General features: G+C 39.0%; 1 protein-coding gene across 1 annotated transcript in view; it reads left to right on the top strand.

The window, feature by feature from the left end:
• Positions 1-165: 165 nt before the first annotated feature.
• LOC107703358 (cAMP-specific 3',5'-cyclic phosphodiesterase 4C-like) overlaps positions 166-25,021 on the top strand; it is a 56,184-nt gene continuing 31,328 nt past the window's right edge. Inside the window, exon 1 of the mRNA XM_016505955.1 lies at positions 166-1,278. Coding sequence (XP_016361441.1) covers positions 983-1,278 — 296 coding nt within the window. The 5' untranslated portion in view covers positions 166-982. The remainder of the gene's footprint in view (positions 1,279-25,021) is intronic.

The following is a 25,021-nucleotide window of genomic DNA, read 5'->3' as shown; positions in this document are numbered from 1 at the left end:
TCAATTCATAGGGGTGACGACTGGAGCTGTTTGGGTCCATCTCGTCTAAATGAACGAGAACACTGCATCGAGGCGCGTACTCTTAAATGAAGAGAGAGAGGGAGAGAGAGTTTCTCAAATGTCATAATGTAACATCTGTCGACAACTGAACGATACGAACGAGATAAGACGGCAAACTAAAGTACAGCACGAAGATCGGTGAACTTTGGTTTACAATCATGATTTCGCGGAATTGAACGAATGCTTCAAGAAAGAAGAAAGCGAGGACGCGAAGAAGCCGCGTGTGCATGGATCTCTCTCATACATCCATCATCCCACGCGCGCTGTTCTCCAGGCAAAATTCAACATGATTCGCCTAATGAAACTGATCGCGGCGATGTTTTAATGGAGGTGGAAGGTGGATCTCCTGACAGCGAGCTTGAGTTTTAGTCGTCGTTAGTTCCAGATGCACAACATTGCTCCTCATTGCAGAGTTCTCATGCATCCAGTTGGAGACACCAGAGCTTGGAGAGACATGTGCGGTCTTTAGCAGCAATAATCGCGGCAGGAACCCAGTCTGGAGGGACGGTTGATAAAAGCAATAAATCCCTACTGAACATAAGTGACCCGACGCGCTATGAGAAACTTCAGGGGAAGAGCTTCACTGGCGCGGATGCTAGCTATACGACGCCTTGTGATGTTTTAAAGTGGAGCCTTTCTGAGACACGGGAACTTTTTGGATTTACCATGGACATAATTGTGGAGATGACAAGAAGACAGGACGGCATTGCGCCATCACCTGTTATCTGAACACTGTGATTAGTTCTCACAAAAGCACTGAATCTTTATTGCCGTTGAACCTGCTTTCAATACATTCCGCTGTTAGACATGGAGACTAGTCAGCTACGGACAGTAGACGGGTTGATTTCTTAACGAATACATAGCCATGTTGTTTTTATTCCGCTTAACACGTTGCGTTCGGTACATCTATTAATTTTGCACTATGATGGAACCGCCACCTTGCGCTAAAAAGAGCCTGTCTCTTTCGCTGCCGGTTCCCCGGGAGGGACAGGCGACCCTCAAGCCTCCGCAGCATCTGTGGAGACAGCCACGGACCCCCATCAAAATCAAACACCGCGGTTACTCTGACACCGACCGGCATCACCACCGACAGATAGAGCGCTCAAATGCCATGGACACGAGTGACCGGCCGGGGCTCAAGAAGTCCCGCATGTCCTGGCCATCGTCTTTCCATGGAACCACCAGCGAGTCCATGAGCAACTGCGCTGGGAACAAGCGGTAAGAAAGCCGAGTGACTTATTGCGTGTGAGCAAACGGGCTATTTCTGTGTGATGGACGCCCAAAACTGATAATAATGATGCTGGAAGGGTTAATAGTGCTTTGTGCGGAGAGGCGGGACGCGTGGGCATCCTTGATGATGCGTTATGCGTAACGGCTCCAGCATCTCTCAGAGATAGCGTGAGTTTGAAATGCCTCGAACGTGACCCCCAGAAGTAACCTCGAGCCGGTTATGAGCAGCTGATGGCATAACCGATTACTAATAATGCTAATCAGCTGAATTAAAAGTGTAGAAGAAGCGCACGTAATAGGGTTTTTGGAGAGCCCGGGCCCCCGTGTTGTGGACACCACAAAGTCTAGTGTGACTGATAAAGTGTAGCAGTAAAAAAAGGCACGAATATTACAGTCATTTAGGATCATGGCATATGCGCTTTCGCTCTTGGCACGTGCAGACACCATATGCGCATGCCAAAAAAAATTAGCATGATCTAATCAAACATTTCAGCATCAAATTAGTGACATAATGGGGGGTTTAAGACAATGTATTTTTGTTTACTGTAACATGCTATGATTTTAGTGTACAGTTTTCTGGTTCTGTATCTCTCTTCTGGCTTTATAATAATATATCACCCTGGACCACAAAATCAGTCAAAAGGGTCAATTTTTTCGAAATTGAGATTCATGCATCATCTGAAAGCCGCATATATAAGCTTTCCATTGATGTATGGTTTGTTAGGATAGGACAATATTTGGCCTAAATACAACAATTTGAAAATCTGGAATCTGAGGGTGCAACAAAAAAATCAAAAGGTTACTGGCATCCATTTAGCATTCATAGAATCTTTCCATTGCACAAAAGGTTCTTTATAGTGGAAAAAGGTATTATTAAAATGGTCTTCACGCTAAGAAAAAATGGTTGCATTTCCTACACATCCAAAAGTGTATAAATGCAATATAATGTTAGCCAACAAGCTGAAGCATGCACAGAAACACCAGAAGCTCTGTATTCCTTGGATTTTCAATTGCACTACCACAGCACTGTGTAGCGCTGTTATAAATAATCAACTCAAATTAGTTTTTTACAGAGAAACACATTTGTCAGCCTGACATTCATGTCAAATTTTGTGGGTTTGCACTGTAGCATACAATACACTGCTTTTACCCTCAAGGATAAGTGTGGGTGTTGCTCGTTGTGCTTGTATGTAGACTGATGCGCATACAGACTGATGTTAGTGCTGGAAGAGGCAAAATGTGCCGTTCTGTTGAGTGGCACCTCACCAAATTGGGTGACTATTACTGTAATAATTCACTTCTGTGAGGGCCATGAGCCCCAGGGGAGGCCGAGAGCCGAAAGGCCCTGGTTTCCTTCCTGTCAACTTTTGCCTAGGCCACAGACGGCCCACACGGCAGGCTCCTGGGAGACAGGCCAGCTCTGCCTGACTGTATAGTAAAGCCTGATTTGTATTCCCTTCCCCAGGACATGCTCACAGCCAGTCCAAGAATTAGTGCAGCAGCACTGACTTCGACTGTCCGGCTTCTACTGTGGGCGGGCGGCACAGTGCGAGAAATAGAGAGCGAGAGACAGATAAAGCTGCATGTGAGTGCGTGTGGCTCTGCCGATGTGATGTCTCAAGAAGCAGAGTGAGATGTCCATGTCTATCTGCTCACTTCCTCATCGCACTCATCACAACATAATCTGCCAGCAAAGGCATAGGTCTCCAAAGGTCATCCAGTATGTGTTGTGTCAATAATTGTGTTTACATGCAAAATCCTCAATGGATTATTCTTAATAACTTGACAATGTGAAGTCACGAAAACTGCTTAAATAGTTTTTTTTTTATTATTGATTAAAGGTCATAACCAGTTTAAGCTAAGCTTGATAGGCTCATTATATTTATTTGTATAGCGTTTTTCACAATACACATTGTTTCAAGGCAGCTTTACAAAAAAACATAATATTAATATTGTGATGCCTTATGGTAGTAGCATTTAGCAGATTAGAGCTGGGCGATAATATAGTTTACATTTTGCAACAATACAAGCAATCAAGCTGTTGAGATAATATAGTTACATTTTGCAACTAAAAAGAAGTCAAGCAATTGAGATTTGCAATGTAGTATATATTATTTTATGTGAGTATACTGTATGTATGTGGATAAATTTGGATATAATATATCCAACTTCATATACAGAGCTGGGCGATAATCCACTTTACATTTTGCGACAACATAGACAAGCACACAGCCGAGATTTGCTATATAGAATATATTGCTTGATATAAGTATACAGTAAATTATCCTGATTTTTTTGTATGTAAATACCTGTAATGGCTTTCTGTCAGCATATTCGGTGTCTTGTGTGCATCTCTGTTTACGTTTTGACATCAAAACCGATTAGGAAATTTAGCTATAAAATCTCAAACCTGTTTATGTCATACGCTTTTAAGATATGCATATTTTTGCTAGATATCAGGCTGTTCACTTATGTATGGATGGGATGGTGTGTATGTATATGTGTGTTTGTGTGCTGGTGTGTTTGTGCATGCGTTGCTGTAGGCTTTGGAGAAAGACGCGGATGATAATGAGCAATTTGCATATATGGTCACATCACAGAGATATGGTGGTGGAGGGGTCGTCGTCGCAGTGACAAATTTTTATATTTATTCTTTTTACTCGGATATCCCGGCAGTCCTTTAATGGGAGCTCAAAGCAGGGTGCCTTGCCCCCAGTGTGTATTTATTGAGCTTAAGTAATATACTGTTTTGAGTCCAGAGGACCCCCTCCATGTCATCTGTTCCTCTGAGCCTGGGGCTAAACTTAAATCAACCTCATACACAGCTGCATGCCCAGTGATACACTAATGCCTCATGTTTTGCCGTGTGACACGTTTGAGGATGATGACGTTCATGCCCTTTTCGTGACAGACTTATATCACCCTTAAAGGAATATTCAGGGTTCAGTGCAAGTTAATCTCAATCAACAGCAGTTGTGGCACAATTTTGATTACTATAAAAAAAACTGCAACTCTTCCTTTGTTTTCTTTAAAAAAGGAAAACTCGAAGTTACAGTGAAGAACTGTAATGGAAGAATGGAAGTGCATGGGGACAATTTTTAAAGGATTTAAAAAATGTGAAGCTTGTAATTTTATAAAGCACTTGCATGTGTATTTTTAGATCTGAAAAGGTCACTATTTTTCAAATATAAAATCTGCATGTTCTGTTTCTCTGGGTGAATAAGCGGCACAGTTTCGTCTAATACACGATAGTTAAAGCTTGCGTGACACTTGTGTTGTCAGCATCTGCCATCCCACTATATGAGAAAACTCCAAATGAACTTCATATCCAGAGCTGCTCTAAGAATTCACTTCACAAGGATTGCACCATTTCATTTAATAAAACTATTGTCAGATATATACAGAAACCACCCAAAAAGTTCTGTTTAACATAAAAAATAACATAACTATTGTACAGCAGAATGTACTTTTTAAAACTCATAATAATAACAATAATAATAGTGTATATAGTTTATTTTATTACTAATGATTTTTTAAGGAATACCAAAATATTATTTATTTTTGTCCTTTTAATTTAAACAATAAAATCCTGTTATGCAGCTCTTTGTTTGCCAAGAAATGAAAGGTATTGTTCAAATTTCATTTATTACATTTTATGCACTGATTTGATTACCATTGTTTGTAATTTATAAATTTGTATCACATCATAAAACACAGAATCCAGAGGAAAAACCACCACATAATTTATATAAAAACAATACATTTAATAGGGAATTATTATTGTTAAATATTCAACAAGTTATTAAATTATTAAAGTTTTATGAATTGAATTCATCAGACATCATTTTGATTATTAAAATTTGAGTTAAAAATGTGATTGAATTAAACCATTAAAACAGAATCCAGAAAAATTCAAATGAGAAACAAAGAATTGGGGGGAAAATAAAACACATTTCTTAGGACCCTAATTTTGCCACAAGTGCTGTCGATTGAGTGAATGAATTCCTTTAAATAAGCACTGTTGGTGGAGATAGTCTGAACCATTTCCAGGTAGATGTTTGTAGGAACAGTCTTATCTAAGTTTCCAGAAGACATTAAATAAAATGGAAAGTACACCTACACTGTAAAAATAAATCCGTAAAATTTACGGTAAAAAACCAGCAGCTGTGGTTTTTCACCGTATATAGTAGGGGAATTTACCGTTAACCATTTAACAGGTTTTTACTGTAGCATTTTTACAGTCTTTTACCGTTAAATTCACGGTCATTTTTTACAGTGTAGAGGGGCATATCTGCTCTCAGTTCAATCACTGGAGGCGATGTGACCGAGCACAACTAGAGAAGTAATCAGCATTTTTCTCAGGATCTTCAACCTCTCGGACCCTTTGGACCAAAAGAAGCCCATTGTTCTCTCTGATAGTATTTTTCCCACCTGTATACACTTGTCCATTACTTTTTAATACACCAGTTTTTAGTGGAAGCATGATGACTGATTTATTGGAAACACCATGACTCCAAACAGAGTTTTGAACACCTTTGGTGCTGAAGATTGATCGTTCGGTGGAAGTCTTTTTGATTTACTATTCAATGTAATCACATCCTTCTGTTTACTCCCTTCCAGCCATAGCTTGTACTGTTTTTGAGCCTTTTTAACCGTACCTCCCACTGAAATATCGAACTGTCACTCATATTCCCAAACTCACCGGCTCTGCCTTCAGTCATTAAAACTTGATAGGACTCCGTGCAGTACCGTTTCTCGGATGACAAAGGCTGTTTGGCAGCTTTTATTTCTTTCACATGAAATGAATTTGTGAAACCTTACCTTGGGAAGAAGGTAGCATTATTGAACGTGTCCCATACCCCAGTGCACTCTGGGAAGTTACCACTGAGGAGAGAATGACCGACGCTGAACAGAAGAACAGCTCATCCTGCAGTTCTGTTGCTATGGTTACATTTTGTGCTTGTGTAAAATAGATACATTTTTCCCAAAAAGGCAAAAGGAGGTTTCAATCCCTGATGCGCAGTATGTTGTTTTAATATGCTGAGGCAAGTATGTTTTATTGCTGCTAAATGTGTAGTGGATTTACACTTCAATAAGCTGCCATCTCGGAGAACCCACGGATTTCCTGTAAGTCACATTGTTCCCAGTTGTTGTTTATGAGTGTTTATTATTTTCAGTCACTGGCTGGTTTTTGGTCTGCTTTGTTGCGCCTAGAAGTTAATCTATAGATGAATTACGCTGTGTTTATTTGACAGTCTACTGGAAAGCCGCCAAGCTTGTTAAGTGCTTAATTTGATACACCTGCGATTAATTAGCTCAACAATTGCATTGGCATTTACGTTGTGTAAACATACTTCGTACCCCATGCAAACCAGTTCACAGGTACACACTAATAGCCATTATTATTGTCCATCCCAAGGCATCTTCATTGCAAATCTGCCACCGAAAATGCAATCTATCCTCCCATATATTGCTTACCTAGGCTCCATATGTATTTGCCTTTGCTGCCCTCTTGATTCTCAGAATTTTCATACTTCAAAGCACTCAACATGCTCCGCATCCTGCGTTTGAGTGTTTTTTTCTGTTTCTTTCAAATGTCATCTTTGTTGCCCCGAAGATCTCTCACAGATTTATTGAAACCCACCGACTCTTGAGTCTCTGTTATTGTCTGGTGGCTTTAGCCCCTCCTTCCTCTTTTGACGGATGAGTGTCTCTCACTCATATCTCTGGCTTTGAGCATATGCGTGCCTGTGTTTCCTCTTCTCGGTGTCCTCCCTCCACATCACGCAGTCCGTATGATTCTTTGTGCGTGATAATTACTGACTTCGATCTCAGCTGTCCGCTCGCTGCTTTAATCTCTCTCTCTCTTCTCCTTATCATCTTATTTGTCTGATTTTCACTCTGTACCCCTTGCTTTCTCTTTTCTCCAGTCGCCTTTTGTGCTCCCCATTGTGCTTGCTTGCTTCTCCGGGCCTTGTGTGCCACTTACATTGTCTCTCACACACTTTGCTCGTGCTCACCGCTAATCGTAATCACACCGCTGGCCTATCTTTAAATCTATAATTTCTTCCCACTCCTGTGCATGTCCGCAGAGATCATCCAAGGACCGGCAAACTCATCTAATTCTCCCCCTTCCTTCCATTTCCCCAGTGGCTGAATGAACTGCCCGCCATTAGACTATCTGCCGTCACTTATTACTTCTCCCATTTCCTGTGGGTACAGCCCTGTAAATGATACTGCTGCCTTTCACGAAGCCCTTGCATTCTCGGTGCCATCCATCAGTTCCCCACGACACTTTACAGTAGAGCACCAGGCTTTTAGCTCACACCCAGACACATCCGCCTGCTCTCAAGATACCTGCGGTTTCCCTCTGCTCCATCTCTGCTCTGTGTAATTAGCCTGGCTATCTGAGATCTACACGATTATAAACAAGTTAAAGCCTCTGAAAATGTTTAATGGGATTACGCCACGCTTGCAGCGTGAGACCCTCTTCAAATGCCCATGCTCCACTCCAGATGTGGGGAAATGAGGCAAAACCGAGGAGATAATAGGTATATAATACCTGGAGGAAACTATGCATTTACATTCCCATCCATCTCACATCTGGCACTGGTAAAAAGCTGCTGTAATATTGTTTCTTCCATGGAAAAAAAAACCGCGAAAGCTCCAGTTCCCATTCATTTTATTTGCATGGGAAAAAAAGCAATCTGCACAGTTTTTGAAATGTTGTGCTTCATGAAAGAAAAAAACAACAACAACATGAGGGTGAGTAAATGGTGACAGAAATTTCATTTTTTGGGGTGAACTAACCCTTTATGCTGCATTCAGCCTGGAGTGTTCCTGTAAGGCTTTTGTTTCCCATATGAGAGACATAATGTGTTCCTGTGCTCGTCTATAACCTTCATATTACTGTAGCTCAGTCGAGTGCTTTAATGAGCAAGCATTAGGTATCCAGCTTCACGGATAACGTTGGCCCTCAGGTTTGGGCATGTGATGTCACGGTTAGTGACATCTGTTTTTCTTCGTGCACCAACAGGCTAAGCTGCACCATGCTCACCCTCTTTTGACCTGCCCTTACCTCTCCGCCTAATGCCTGGAAGAGTGAAACCAGGAGCTTTTCCACAGTACACAACATCTACTGTAACAGATATGATTAGAGGATTGATTTCTAGCATTATTTAGGTCTGAAGTAAGTGCCAGATGCTGATGGAGTAGATTCACATAGCTGCTGAACACCTGCTTTTGCAGTGAAGCAGACTGACTTTATTTATATACAGTAAGTATACTTATATATGCAACTTATATTGAGAATTATATATACACACTAGATGTAAATCAAAAGATCATTGACAAGAAGTTAATGATACATATGGACCATAGTAAAAAAGTAATATATTTAAAATACATTTATTTCATACTAAGTATAGTTCAAATCTATTAACATATTTACTGACATATTGCTCGAGACTTACTGATAAAAAAAATATAATTAAACTTTACTTGGCATACTACTTGTGCACAATGCACTTTTCTTAATATTAAGTCTAAAATGTGTTTTAATGTAACTTTTGATGAGGATTGTATGATCTTTGAATAATAATCGGACTTTAAATGCAAAATATTTAAAGTGTAGCTAAAGTATACTTGCAATAGTGCCACTTTATCACAATCAAATATACTTCAGTATATCTTTAATTGTACTTCAGCACTACATCTGCACAATTAAAGTGCATTAAGTACAAAATTAGTTGCTCCAATTTAGCAGAATTTAAGTATACCAGTTTAGTATACTAAAGTACAATTGCAGGACATTTTAAGTACATAAATATGAAAATGTATTTGTAGTATACTTAGCATGAAATAAATGTATTTCAAATACATTTAAGTATATTTATTTTTCACTAGGGGAATTAGTTCAAAAAATCAGATGCCCATTTTCCACAAGTTGGTCTGATTCTTTAGGGTCCTCATGAAATGTCTGCAACATACTTTGGTTAAAATTCCTCAATGATCGTGTAAAACAACACTTTTTACCTTGTCAAAGATTTGTTCACAGCAACCTGTTTCGATGCATGTCTCTTTAAATGATAATGAGCTACTGCTCACCACACCCCTCTGTTTTTTTTTGTGTATTTGGTGGTGCGTTACCATCAAAAACAAAACTAATCCACTGCAGTCTCTGGGGCTCTGATATCGGGAGAAAATAAAGACTCTTATGTTCACATTTACGTCCACAAATGTCTACAAAACACGAGACATTGTTGTCACTAGAGCTGCTCGAGCACAGAGAAAATGGCAGACAGCATACAACTGGCTAAGGACGTAAATATGCTAATATGGGACAGTCTGACAGCGGGCGTGAACACAGAACGTTTTACACACTATTTACACGTGGTAAGGAGCAGTATCAACTAACATTTTGAAAATACGAACACTTTCATGAATCTGAAAATGTAAGTTTTACGAACTTTACGAACGATTTACACAAACGATTAAGCTTTACGAACGATTTACACAAATTCGTTCTGCTTGTTTTTTATGAATGAGGCCCATTCTTTCTGTGAGGGTTGCGCTTCACTAAATAAAATTATTTAATAAATACCTGTTTACAATAAGCACTTATTCGGGCGTACACAGGACAAAGTTTGAGGGCGCACATGTAATATCTGAGGGAGTGCAGAGTCATTATCTCTACATGGGAGAGCAAGCCCGCTGCAAGCCGAGAGATTTGTGCTGGCGCCCTCTTGTATTACAATAATGCACTCTTGACATTTGCCATTAAAATAATGCCAAAAACTGCCTCAAATGAACTATGAAAATGAGAATAAAGTCGTACAAGCTGCAATCCATTTCTTTTTGGTTAAAATTAACAGAGACTATCTTGTGTTTGTCCGTGGGTGCTCGATCATCCATAGGATCGGCGCCTATGCTAGTGTGGTTGTGTGCACACACTGCTAAGACATTTATATGCAAACACTATGTAAATGTGAATTTTGCATCTAATGTCCCCTTTAAATTAGTAACACTTGAGTTAAAATCCAAATAGTCAAAATAATTACGCAGTGTAAGTCTGATTGGATGAGGCATGTTTGAACGCATTGTATGATAGCCGATATACAGTATGCACTGCAGTGATACATCAGAATCTCTAATAACTTTCTTTGCAGCTGTAACCTTATAGTGGAGTGACACATTGAGCCTAAACTCGTATTATAATCAATGAAAGAGATTTTTAAAATCTCACTGGAGGTATACCATTGTATAAATGGTATACCAGAATCCCTACCAATTGAAACCATTGCATAAAAAGTACCTTCATACCAACCAGCACTAAAACAGTGGCGAACTGCAAAGCTTGGCAAAAGCTAAACTGCTATCTCTGATGGAGACAGTGATGCTATTTTTGGGAATTTTTACTCTGTGTTAAATACTTTTTCTTTTTATTTATCATTTTCTGTGCTGAAATGTTTTTCTAGATTGCTTAGAACAGTGGTTTTCAATTCTGGTCCTGGGGACCCACTGCTCTGCACATTGTGTATGTCTCTCAACATACTCAGTTCAGTGCACAGAGCTCTCTCCTAATGAGCAGTTGATCTGAATCAGGTGTGTTAAATAAGGGAGACACACAAAATGTACAGAGCGGTGGGTCCCCAGGACCAGGATTGAAAACCACTGGCTTAAGCCGGTCATACACTGAGCGATTTTCGTCCGATTTTGAGCCGAATTTTGGCTTGTGCGACTCTTTTTTTTTTTGAGTCGGGACGAATTTCAGCTTTGTCGTGCACTGTACAGGGGGAAACGAGAAGCGATAAGTCTCAAATTTTGGGCGCCCCTTGTGAGGGTAGCCTATCGCACAGTTGAAGCAGAGCTACGAACCGACTGCCCTAAACTCAATGCTTTTTCCCTCACTGCGCCTGCACAAAAATAGAACTTTAACTAGGCTATTTAATCTTTAATACAGCAAGAAAGAAAACGAAAAATGATTGTCCACCATTTTGCAATTAGTGATAAAGACAAACACGTCGCAAAATTATAAATATTTCAGTTTTAAACCATGAAGGCGAGCCAGTGCATGAGCGTTATGCCCGTGAAGAAGTTTTAAACTCCAGTCAATTCATTAAGCTACAGAAAGTGAAAGTAAAAACTTACCGAGCTGTCCGGTATCTGATGCTTAATGGAATATATTCTCAGAGGAGACGAGAGACATATTGGGTATTGTCTTAATTTGATTTAAAAAAATGCTGATATAGGGCCTACGTAGTGAAAAAACAACAACAACAGAATTGAAGTATTTCGTGTTAAACAAGTTTTATATTTTCATTGATGACTGATTATTACAGTGTTCGGACATAGGCTACTTTAGACGGAATTTTAATTATAGGCCTATTCATTGTGTAATATATCTTAAAAATGTTTTAAATCATTTTCAATGAGGAGTAAGCTAATTTAATCATTTATTATCTGCGTGTTAGTTGTGCGGTAATGAGCTATGAAATTATTGCGGGGCAATTGAATTGTAGTACACCTATAAATGTAATAATAAAAGTACCATAATAATAATAATAATAATAGTAATGGTAATAATTGAATTCATTAATTGGAAATGCCAAATCCTCTCGATATCATCGATAGCTGTAGCCGTCCATATAGGCTACAGTGTCATCGTCTGCGCAACTCGAGTATTTCACACATAGGGCTATAGTGTGAGCACATAAATGAAACTGAACGCAAGCGCTTATTGCGATAGAAAACACTGTAACGGTTTCCACTGATTACAAAATATTTTTTGTTTACTGGGGTGGTAATATATTAAATAGGGAAGGGGGGCCCAAAAATCAGTTTTGCCTATGTCACGATAAAAGGTAAATCCGGCCCTGCTCATAAAAGCTCCCCACCCGCCCTCACTTTCATATGCTAATAGGAACAAAAAGCCATTGCCATAATGTTTTTCTGACAGTGTATTTCTTGATGCAAAGAGACATTTTACATTTCCAAGCTGCCTTTGGTTGTCTGCAAAGTGGTCGGTCCTCACAGTCATCTGTGCGTCTGCTGTTTAACATCAGTGCAAACATCAGTGCATTCCGCTAGGATTGTGTTGGATTTGCGTGGAGGTGTAAGGAGTCCTGAATTCTGTGCGTTATCAGACAGACAACCTGAATCAACCCGCTCCACAGTGGCAGCCTTCATTCCCATTCTCACATTTTGATGATAAGCTGTGTAGTGACATCCGTCAAGGGATCTTGGACCCTCTCTGAGTATGAAAGCATGTCTGAATGCGTGTGCGTGAGCACTGCGGACTCTCGTCTCAACGGGCGGCAGTTCTGAGAGAGACCGACATACTTGTGTCGCCGAGTTGTCAGATCCTCGCATATGCATTTACACACACTCTCATTCGCTTGTGCACATACAATGACACCAGAGACATCACAAAGACCGTTGTCAGAGCAATAGACAGGTGAGATAATGTAGGTTGGGCAGCAGAAAGCACACCGGGGAGAGTCTAGTTCAAATTGAGGACAGCAAACAAATCAGAACTGAGCCGAGTGCATTACCACACCTGGGGTTTGAGAGCATCCCTCAGTTAATATGTATGCCATCCACCTGTTATGTTTGAGGCAGGGTTTCCTGTTGTCCTACCTGATGTACGATGTCACCAGGGATTTGTAACCCCTAGATAGCCTTGCTTCAACCCACTGGATAATTATGAGAAAGTGGTAATCCTGCTCACTGGTGAAGGACAGATGGCTGCGATATCAGCAGAATATGGCTCTGACTGTCACACTGAACCATGATCCAAGACAATATTGCATTCGCTTGTACTAACCTATAATGAATTAGCTCGCAAATACACGTCTCCATGCTAAACATCAGTCATTTAGACAACATTATCACTTGGTCCAACGAATCGGCTCGCAGATAAATATAATTACTGCATCCTCAGTGAATCTATTATGCAGTATTTTTATGTTCGCTGGCTTGGTGTGTCGTGATTTTGAGGTTGCACACGGTATAGCGGTATTGCACAAAATTAATATCCTTTGAGAGAAAGAAAGAGCAGGAGGATGCGTCGGCCTGCTCGGTTGGAGTCGACTGTGGTCTGGTCATGTGTGAACTGGACTGGAAACTGCTGTTTCTGAGTCACCCGCATTACATAACCTGCAGACAACTAACATTTTGTTCAAAAAATATAGATTTGGGGTGGTACCAGGGATCCTACCCTGTGGTGGTACTTGCTGTGATGCTTAAAATGTCTCTCGGTTTCAATCAAAACACATTCCTGCTGTGTAGCATCAGTGCTGAGCTGTATTTAATATACTGTAATTGTTTTTTACCGAAACTGCAGCAGATAATTCATGGCAAACTTAGAACAGGCTCTTGCATTATTGATGCCAGGGCACTGCAGGAATCGACAAAGGTCTGACTGATCTGGTCATTACATCACAGTGCTGAGTTACAGTAATGGACACAGCTTCAGTCCCTCGGGAGCATCTCTTGACCTCTGTGAAGCTGATTCAAAAGATGCAGCTCGTCTGATCTGGAAGCCCAGCCTGTAAGCAGAACAGTCAGTGATGGGATAAAACTTCCGCCTCTCGTGGCATTTAAAGGCCTAAGATTCCCTGTGTACCTCAGGATTGCCTTCCATGCTGGGACTGAATCTATTATCCTCATATTCGAGATATATAGGGCTTTTCATACCTGAAATAGTCAACGCTGGGTCATTGTAAACCCCCGTGTAAACATAATCCTGGGTTATCCTGTTTTACATTTCACACTTTACCAAGGGTTAACCATTAATCCTGGATACCCTGTTGAAAAAAAAACAGCATATGCCGGTTAGGTATGTTTTGAAGCATGGCAGCTGGTTTAAGCTGGTCCTGAGCTGGTTATGAGCTGGTCCTGAGAAGGAGCCTAGTTGCTTAGCAGGGGTGATTCTAGGATTTTCATTTTAGGGGGGCTCAGCCTCCAATGAGGGTATAATATTAAAAAATAATAATAAATGAATAAAATAAAATAAAAAATATACAAGTACAAGTCCTCCTGATTACACACACACACACACACACACACACACACACACACACACACACACACACACACACACACACACACACACACACACACACACACACACACACACACACACACACACACACACACACACACACACACACACACACACACACACACACACACACACACACACACACACACACACACACCTGTTTACTGTACAAACAAAATTTTACTGTTTGTATTTCTAGTACAAACCTCTTTCTTTAGCTCAAGTATACAAACCTCTTTGCCACATGCACTTTAATATGTTTTATTTTCGAAATTTAAAATTTATTATTGTTAAAGTATGCTTCCATATGTGTTAAGGGCTTAATTCTGGAGGAAACAGCTGTAGTGTGATGAAGGGTGGACACAGCAAAAACTTTACAGTAGATAGGAAACCGATTGCTCCCCCATGACGCTTTGTAAACTGTATTTATGACAAAGAACTGCACAGATGCAGATATTATAACAATCTATCGATAGACACACCTTAAAGCCCCTAAAACTGCCCTAGCGACGCCCATGTTGCTTAGGACCAGCTTAAACCAGCTCAAAATGCTTCAAAACGTACACTCTAAAAAATGTTGGGTTATTTTTTTTTAACCCAAATGCTGGGTTCAGCATGTTAGGTAATTTTATTCGGTTGTTTTTAATATTTGTACCCAGGTGCTGGGTTAATTTTTTTTAACCCAAATGCTGGGTTTTAGCCTGTTGGGTCATTTTATTGGGTTGTTTTTAATATTTTTCAACCAGGTGCTGGGTTATTTTTTTTAACCCAAATGCTGGGTTCAGCATGTTATGTCATTTTATTGGGTTGTTTTTAATATTTTTACCCAGGTGCTGGGTTATTATTTTTTTAACCCAAATGCTGGGTTCAGCCTGTTGGGTAATTTTATTGGGTTGTTTTTAATATTTTTCAACCAGGTGCTGGGTAGTTTTTCTGTAACTGAGTTGCTGGGTCATTTTTAATGCTGAATTATTTTTTTCTACCCAACCGCTGGGTTGAGCCTGTCTCTGACGAAACAACCCAGCTGCTGAGTTACAGTCACAGCGCGGGCTTTTTGAGTCCACAGAAGAGAGCAGTTCTCAGCGCCGCCACCGATTTGGTGCACTTGTTCAGCGAAATAAAGGTTTGTATACATTTTATTTCATTTATAAAGTCTTTACTGTGCTGTAGACTAAATTTTATTATTTAACACAATGCAACATAAGGACGAGATGTCAGTCAGCTGTGTCAACAGCGGTCGTTTCGCACTGAAAACGCCTTTTACCTTGCATAACATAAATGGATTTTATTTGTTATAGCACTGAGTTTAATTTAATTTGATGTTAAAATTTGTTCTCTAATCTCAGTACTGTTTGTTTATGGGCAGGTTATGGAGTCAGTCACGGCATCTTTCAGCTGCGAGTGAAACGCGAGGCGGCGGTCTGAAGTTCGCAGTTCCCCCGCGAACAGCAGCCCTTCACCGGCTCAGATTTCAGCGACACACCGTGAATTAGCATTATTTCGGTAAAAAGTGATTACAGAGAACGGTTGAATATGCTTAAATTAAAATGCTACTTTTAAATGTTACATTTTTTATTGCTAAAATGCTTGTTAAACGAGATGTAACATATGTAATATTGTAAACTATGCTGTATTCACTCAAATAAATTCAAGTTGTCTTTTGTCCATGCCCATTTTGTTCATGCTTAATAATAATTGTTCATCCTTTGATTATTGCTGTTGCCTCTAGTAATTCTGTGTGTGATTTTTAATTTCCAGCCCGTTTTAAGCCAGCAATATAATCCTTTTTAAACAATAGTTGACTTAAATAAAACAACCCAGCATGTTGGGTAAAAACATTTATCCCAACCAGCTGGGTCAAAATAACCCAGCATGTGCTCTGTCCAATATTTTCCCAGCACTGGGTTGTTTAACCCAGCATTTTTTAGAGTGTACCTAATCAACATATGCTGTTTTTTTTTCAAGAGGGTATTTCATAGGCTGACATTTCAAATTGCACATTCCTAAACCCCAGGTTATTGTTCTTATATGCATATATGCGGTATATTGGTTTGACAAACACAGCATGCAACCTGTTTACATAACGGCTCTAGCATTGTGCATTCTCAATATATTGCCAACTGTACTATAAGTGCAGCCACATTAGTGAAATTTGACTGAATTTTTTTATTGACAATGGACTGAAAACATCCATTGTCAATAGTGTAGAGGTGTATAAAGCACAACTGACACCAAACACCTAGCAGCTTTCTGTTGGTTAAGGTGTTGAATTCACGTGACTACCTTGAACACAAGCGAAACCCGATTGTACAGATTCCAATTGGAATGACTAGATTTCGCTGGTGAAAGCAAATTTTTCCTAAAACTACTTTTCTGATTACAAATTGCTGTTTCATACTCCAGTTGACACATTTTCTGTTTCCATTTGACATTTTTCTCCTCAAACATTGAAACAGCTGCTATACACTGCGCATTGTTTCTGTGATAGTCCAAAGCATGTGAATATGAGGCACTCGATTGGTTGTTTGTTGCTAAGCATCTAGCCTTAACATTCTAACCATGTCTACAACAAACGCGAGCAGCGTGGCGCGACAAAATACTATAGAATCCATTATAATCAGTGATGCTGTCTACACTGAATGCGGCACGACAAATCCCCAACAGTAAACTGCTGCCTTGTTCTATTTATGACGTACTGACACAAAGTTCAAATTAGTTCACTCTGCATTTTGCATTCTGCATTTTGGCATTGCAATGCGGGGTTAACACAGCAAAAGCAGTGCTAGCTCCAGAGCAGGGTTTCATAATCCCCGGGTAAAAAGCAGTGCTAATCCCGCTTATATAAATTACAAGTGTGAAATATTCCTTTACCCCATTACATCGTTTAAAATTAGGAACGTAATGGAAATGTGGGGTTTAGAATGACAATGAACCAAGTGCAGTGTGAAAGGCTCTTGTGTGCTGATTTAGAAATTACCCCAGCAGCGCTGCTCTCTGCTGCACTGTGATTGGCAGCAGGGGTCTGGACATCTGCAAAAGAGCAGGAATTGAAATTTCCTGTGATGCTGGGAACGGGCCGAGAGCCAGTGATAACTCCAACAAGGGTAATTCATTAGCATCAACACTAAGCACAGCGAGACCTCGATTCTCCCTCTTAAATTCAGATTATCGCAGTCTGCTCTTTCACTTGCCCTACTTTTCCGGCTTCTCCTGTCCCCTCTGCACTTGTTTACGTGTTTGCCCCTGTGTGTGCGTGAACTGATCATTTAGTCAGGCCTTATACGGCCGCTGAAGGCTATCGGACACTTTTTTTCAGCTGTATATTTGTGTATCTGATGTTATGCTTATGGAACACCAAACGAACGATAAACACCGTAATTGAAAGGAATGCAGTGGAATGTGATGCTGACACACACATCGTGGCACTCACCCCACCCCCTCTCCTTCTGCTCCTGAGATGCTAACAGATTAGGGCACTTGTCGTCGTCTATGTTTAAATCCTGTCGTCGTGATGGGAGTCGAAGCAGGAGTCTAGGCGTTCTGTGGAGAGAGACAGGTGGACCTGAGGATAGGAAAGGGACAGGGAGAGTGCACAGAGGGAGAGAAAGATGGGGTGAGAGTAGGAGAGAGAGACAGGGGCAGAGGGAGTGAAGGGGTAGGGCAGATGAAAGGAAGCAGTGGTGCTAGTGATTCCCGCTGTCATAACAGATTCATGGCGGTCTTCCATTTGGCCAAATCAAGTTTGAGGCTGACCCCGGCTGTGATTGGCTCATGTTGTATCACTCATGAGGCCACAGCAGCATGACCTTGTGGATCCAGCCCGCCTCTTTGTGAGTGCTATAAATAGGTTACGAGGCCTCAGGCTTCTACTATAGTGAGCTTAATTCCAAACAGCCTCAACGTCCAGTGTGAACTGAGCATCACATCTGTATCTTGCTTCAGAAAAGAGCAGTGTGTATGGGTGAGCACAGTTTAAAGAATAAAACTAGAGTTTTCATGGCTGTTTTTGAGTTCAGTTCATCCAGTTAACTATTTCAAGTCTTTTGAGCGACCTTAAGTTCCATGACTTAAAACTGGCCAACATTGTCACAACCTATTTAGATTAAGTAAAGTTGGATCAAATGAGTTCTATGCAAATAATTCCAATTATTCATTATTCCCATGTAGACATGTGCCGGTATTCGGTAATGCGATATATCACGTTATAGTTCTTTTGCACTTTAATCTGTGTAAAACTTTTAACTTTATACATTTTTCTGTATTGCTTTATTGCATTTAAATGTTCAGTTATTTTTGTTATAAGAAAAAAGTTATTAAACCTGTTATACTGTATTATGACAGCAAAAACTGAAACTAAATTTCAATATCGTGATAATACCGTATACTGTAATAAAAGCATTAGCAATTAATCGCAACATGAAAATTTGATACCGGCATATCCCTATTCCCATGATTTAAAATTATTTCATGTTATCTATCAAACTAATCCATCACAAGACAATAAGTTACTAAATGTGACAACAACAACGTGTAAAGAAAATTAGTTAGATAATAGAACTGTATTTTGCATCAGTCCAACCCCAGTGCATGCTGGGAAAAGGGTGCATGGGACTGATCCACAAAACACTTTTTTTCATTGTAGGCCTGTTTGAGGATAAAATGCATTAATACAAATCACCAGGTATATCATATATTATTACATTATTGTGAACAATTCATTCATGCATGTTTCATGTATGTATGTATGTATTTAGTTATGTGCTAGTCATGTTTAATCATGATGTCAAAACAAAATTTTCTAGTGAAATGATAGACTTCTCTATGGTCAAGTATGTCAGACTTTTCCAATCATTTAGTCTGCTTTAGGTTCACGTAGCCAGACCTTTAGACTGAAGGCAGAAGGTCTGGGAACCTTGGCCACTTTGAATGGCCAAGGACTGCCCAAGAGGCCATATGACTGACAGGTAAAGCAACCAATCACGTTTCGTTTTGTGCCGCATCATGTTTAGGGGCGTGGAAATGTCTCCACAATAACAAACCGGTGTGTAAAACTCTTGGACGTATTTTCAAGAGTCTATGTGCGAACTTTACATATTTCACATACTTTTGAAAACCCAGCGTTTTGTTGATCCTGATAAGCACTCATTGTCACAGTTGTAAACACGACGGCTTTCTTCTTCCTTGAGGGGGTTTGACATCACGGCATCTTTGTTTTCAGGTAGAACGTTAAAGAACACACGAAACTCCTGAAGTCCAATTTTTTTCCCGAATTTTGTGTGCCGTATGTATCAGACATTTAGCCAATGGTCCGTGGGTGTGATGTCTGAGGCTAAGACTAAGTCTGCTTAAACTCTGCCCCTTTATTCTAATTAACTGCAAACTCACATTCAGATCTGCCTCCAATCAACAACCGATGAACAGAACCAAGTCCTCGCCTTACATTTTTTTTTATTTTTCGATAATCTGTTTCTCTCAGATGAAGGTCACAAAAAGTTAGTAAGTTGCTGAAATTTCTGAATTGTAAGTAAACAAATAAAAAACTACAATGATTATTGTATCCACCACCTTATTTTTCACATTAGAACGGCTGCGGCCATTTGTAAATTTTATGTGTCTGGCTTCTGGTGTCATTCGCTTCCAGTTATTTTTAACTGTACAAAATAGCTCGTTATGCTGCTTGAAACTGCAAAGTGGTATTTTTTTAGCATATTATTTTAATGTATTATCTTCTCGTTATTTCCTCATTACCGCTAATGAATCAGAAGTCTCACACAATCACAGAAAACAGCTTACTCCCATGTTGAAAAATAAGGTGGATATTTTTGGTTATTATTTCAGTATGATTTACTTAAGATCAAGTAAATTAATAATTTGACTTAAGAATATTTTTGTACAAAGCAGGCAAGCCACGTGCACATCACACACCTTCAGGCCCCCCATATTGTTTTTGTAGTGTCAATGTTTATGGATTTGATAAGGCGTTTTACTGTTCCCACAATCTCACCTCACCTCCGCTCAGGGTGTGCCAGTTTTTCTTGTGATCTGTCATTTATCAGGGCAATGAGCTTAACCCCACAGTACCATAAAAATTCTTCAGCAACCTGTGTTTTACTCTAATGGCTGCAATCAGCTTGTCAGGCTGGATTTTATGTCAGATTTTTTTTGTAGTTAAATGGCTCTCTTCAAGTTAAAAGGTCTAACCAAAATTAGCCAGTTCTCATGACGAGCAAGGCGAATTCTGGCTCTGCGAGCACATGTTAGCATATGTGTTTGTGAGTATGTGCCTGTATGTGCGAGTCTCACTGACTATTTGCATGTGTCTGGGGACAGAGTGGGAGACGACCAGTCTGTTTGGCCATACTGCTGGTCGGCAGCCCATACATGCTCTCTGCCATACGCTGTAAGAGCCTCCAAGAGCAGACGCTCTTAAAGCACGGCTGCGGCTCACCAGGGGCGCTTGCTGTTGGTGCTCTACTGTTTTTTTTAACCCTTTAGCTGCTAAGGGTGGACAGTATGACTAAAATCTTCTCCATTTAATCAGTATATTAGGGATGCACGATATTATCGGAATCGGCCGATAATGGCTTAAAATGTAAACATCGATTTTAATGTTTAGAAGCTATAGCTTACATGAATAAAAACATGGCAATTGTAAATTAAATTATTTACTATATACAGATTCATTCATTACTGTAGTATGTAACATTTTTTCAAATGGATTATGAAACTTAAATACAAGGAGCTCTAAAAGATTTTTAGAATTGTTACAGCTCTTTTGCTTTAGGCCATCTATTAATGTTAAATCCACAAATAAAATGTTAAGGTTTCAACTGCATCTGTCTGGAAAAAAAACCAGCAGACATTGATTTTATTATATAGTTGTTTTCAAAGCTTTCAGTGTATTTTCATAAAAAAATAACTTTAATAATATTTATTTGTTCTAACAAATCATTTTTAACTTAAAACTAACCAAAGTTAAAATAAAATCATTTGTTTCTGCACAGGAGAGACTTGGCGTTGTTTCAAAACAAAAGGAAACATATTATCGTTATTGGGATTGGATTTGTAGATTTTCTATAGCAAAACTAAAATGTGTTTAAAAGTGCGACTGACCAAATCGTCTGGCTCGGTTTACCCCCCCTCGAACGCGAAGACATCTCTAATTTGACAGTTTACCATCTGGTCTCGCTCGTGACTCTAGGCTACATAGGACGGGACGAAACCATGCAGTGAATGGGGGGAGATCATTTTGCCGGAAATGCAGAAATAAGCCGTAATTTTGTTTTATTTGTAACTCTTTGGTTATTATTTTGTCTTGTGGAGTATATATAAACATCTGTTATGTGAAATAGCTTATTCAGGACAGTACTAAATTAAGAATAACATGCAATTTTCATGAGCTCTCTTATTTTGTTTGTAAAATTATTAACATATTAGCATAATCTGCAAACTGGTCTGAATACTTTCCGTACCCACTGTATATATATATATATATATATATGTGTGTAACTGACATAGTCTATATGTATATTTTCTTCTGGATAATCATCAAAAATGGCTTATATTTAAAAAATTAAATCAATTTTTCGGACTGTTCGGTAAATTAATTACTTAAACGAAAGATACTTCATCTGATTTCATTATTTTCTCTTTTTATTTGGATCTTGATGGATGCCATCCAAAAGATGATTATTCATAACAAATGAATGATAAATCTGGCATCAGTGCCCAAACAGCTTCACATTATGTAACATGAGTTAAAAACAAAATAAAGTAATATTACAAAAGCACAATGAGCCATGTTCAAAGCCACTGCACATCAGCTGAATTTTATATTAATGCGTCAAGTTGTTATGTTGCCCAGTAACCGAAAACAATTATGCACAACGCAATGGTAGTTTGACAACACTCCTTAATAACAAGTTCTTCCTCTTTCTGATTCGGTTTGGACACATTCCACTCTGTTTTTTCACATCAATCCATGTTTTTCATTGCTGTCACATGTAAATAGAAAAAAGTGTTTCTTCCATTGTACGTATAGCTTTTCTACTTGCCCTGTTTTCTGCCCTTTTTTTATCTCTCCACCAATAACCGCTTCCTCCACTGCATCCACTCAATCCACCGCCAATAACTACTCCCAGTGCGCAGTCAGTAACCACAATGCTTCCTATATGTCTCGCCTCCAATTACCATCATAAATATCAATTGGAACATGATGTCTATGTGCATTAATGTATCACTTGGCTGAGCAGTGAAGTCCATTCATCAGAGGCTGGTCAGATGTGGAAAGATAGAGAGAGAGAGATTTACTTTCTGTGTACTGAGGAGTGACAGAATAGATTGTGAAAGATGGAGTGCTAAGAGACACACATGAGAAGAGGTAAAAGGAGCTGAAAAAGAATGATTTTTGTTCATGAGCGAGTGGGAGAGAGAGTGCCAGATAAGACAAATGTAGTTGCAGAAACAAAGATGCTGTCTATGAATAGCCCATTTTTAGTGCATAAGTCTAGATGCACAGCCTAAATGGATCCTTCAGCATTACCAGCCCTGGACCCAAGTGTCTAAAATAATCCAGCCGCTTTTCCAATTGAAGATCAAATGACAAACTCTCACATAAAGCTCTTTCTCAACGTGATGCAGGCCATTGCCTCAAAGTAGCCTGACATCAAACACAATCAAATCACATGAACTATAAAAGTGCTTGAAAACACTATGATGTAGGCTATAAAAAGCCAGTGGGATTCGATAAGAAAGCATAACATCTCTGAGCCAGGGTCTGAGCTGTTCTTTCTAGTAAAAGCAAGTCAGTGTCAACCACGGCTGATGCCCATTTGCTGATAGAGGTCAAGGCTGCAAACATTCAGAGAAAATTGATTTTGGAGGGGCTTCACAGCTGGAGTGACACGGCGTATTCACAGATCGGCATTGTGAAAAGAGCCTGACGCTTCCTCCAGACAGTCTAACCTAAAATATTATTTTTCTGTCTTTTTCAACTTTTTAGCTTTGACAGAGTCTCCAAAAACAACACAATGTGAGTAGCGTGTAGCCTCAGGGTGAATGCGGTTCATGCGGTTTAAGCTAAATTTTCCATGGAATGGATTTCTTCCCTCTCCCACTAATGACTGTTTTTGCCTTTTCTATCAATGAGCATAATTATTATCCTCTCAGGATAACTTAATTAATCCTAAGAAATATAGGTGTTATACCTATGTTGAAGTGAATATACCCTCATAGGCTTCTGTTTAAATCTTTTATTGCTCTCCACTGTTGGCAGTTCAGTGCCACTCATCTGTCTATCAGTGCCGTTCTGCAAGGTCAACCACCATAACCTGGAGATTGATTTTAAAATACAACAGTGAATAATAAAATACAATTAGCTAATGAAAACATTGTTCACATTCTTATCCTGTTTCCTCCAATTAAACTCGTTTAATTTTCCCTCATTATACCAGTCAGCATTCATGATATGTTTTTCATGCTCTGGTATCATATCATTGTGTCTTATAAATTTTGTGTGACAAATCAATTGTGAAGGTTGCCATATTAGATAAAATCTCATTATTATACTGCCTGTCACAAAGAGGGAAAGATAGGAACTTAAGATTTACAACGTGGAAATAACAAATGGAAAATGGAAATCAAGATAGATAGATAGATAGATAGATAGATAGATAGATAGATAGATAGATAGATAGACAGATAGATAGATAGATATAGATGATTTGCAATGTTGATTTTAAAAGATGCTTCTCTAATTAAACTTAAATTTCAATTAGTGCTCATGTGTTGCAAAGTCCTGATCCTTTGAGAGTTTGCACAATCATATTGAGAAGCAGTGCTTCCAGGCATGATTAAAAAAAACAAACAACAGTGATTGAAATCCCAGTGTCCAATGAAAAATCTGATTGTTTTCTTTCCAATGCAAACTGTGCACATAATGCTCTCGTAAACTCCCATAGAAGCACAGTGTCACAGCAGGACTCAAAATGACGTGTTTAGAGCCGCTTGTCCAATGAACAGCGACCTTTGCTCCATTAAATCAACGTAACAGGTATCTGTCATAGACACCCAGTGAAGCCTGGCTTCAATGGGGTTCTCCGCGCCATCTGTTCATGGAATCCTGTGCACAGATTCATTTAGATTAGAGTACATCACGAAGAGTGCAATGTGATATTCTAAGTATTACTACTAAATAGAAGTAATACTTAGAAGATCACATTGCACTCTTCATGATCCACTTAAGTTATTTTTAGTACAAAAGATGTATAAAAGATATAAAGATATACATAAATACATACATACATATATATATATATATATATATATGTATCATATGTTTAATTTATTAATTTGTCTATTAAAGTTTAGAATTTTGTTATACAATTTTATTGGTTACATGTCTAGCAACTCTAATATTTTGTTATATTAATATTATTATTTTCTATAAATTATATTATTTTATTAATATTAATATTCAGTATTTATAAAGCATGTTAATTAGTATCATGAAATAATTCAACATTCAAATTAAACTGGATGAATGGATAGAATGGATATATTTTATTAATATATAACCAATATTATATTGGCATGCTTGCCTTTTAATTTTAGTTAGCATCTACTGTTTTCTCATTTTTGAGGAAAGTAATTACATTGAAGTTTGAGTGA

The sequence above is a fragment of the Sinocyclocheilus anshuiensis genome, unplaced genomic scaffold (assembly GCF_001515605.1).
Source record: "Sinocyclocheilus anshuiensis isolate Anshui unplaced genomic scaffold, SAMN03320099.WGS_v1.1 scaffold58, whole genome shotgun sequence".
Lineage (NCBI taxonomy): Eukaryota > Metazoa > Chordata > Actinopteri > Cypriniformes > Cyprinidae > Sinocyclocheilus > Sinocyclocheilus anshuiensis.
Note: the sequence above shows the minus strand (reverse complement) of the source record. Positions and strands in the feature narration are given on the sequence as shown.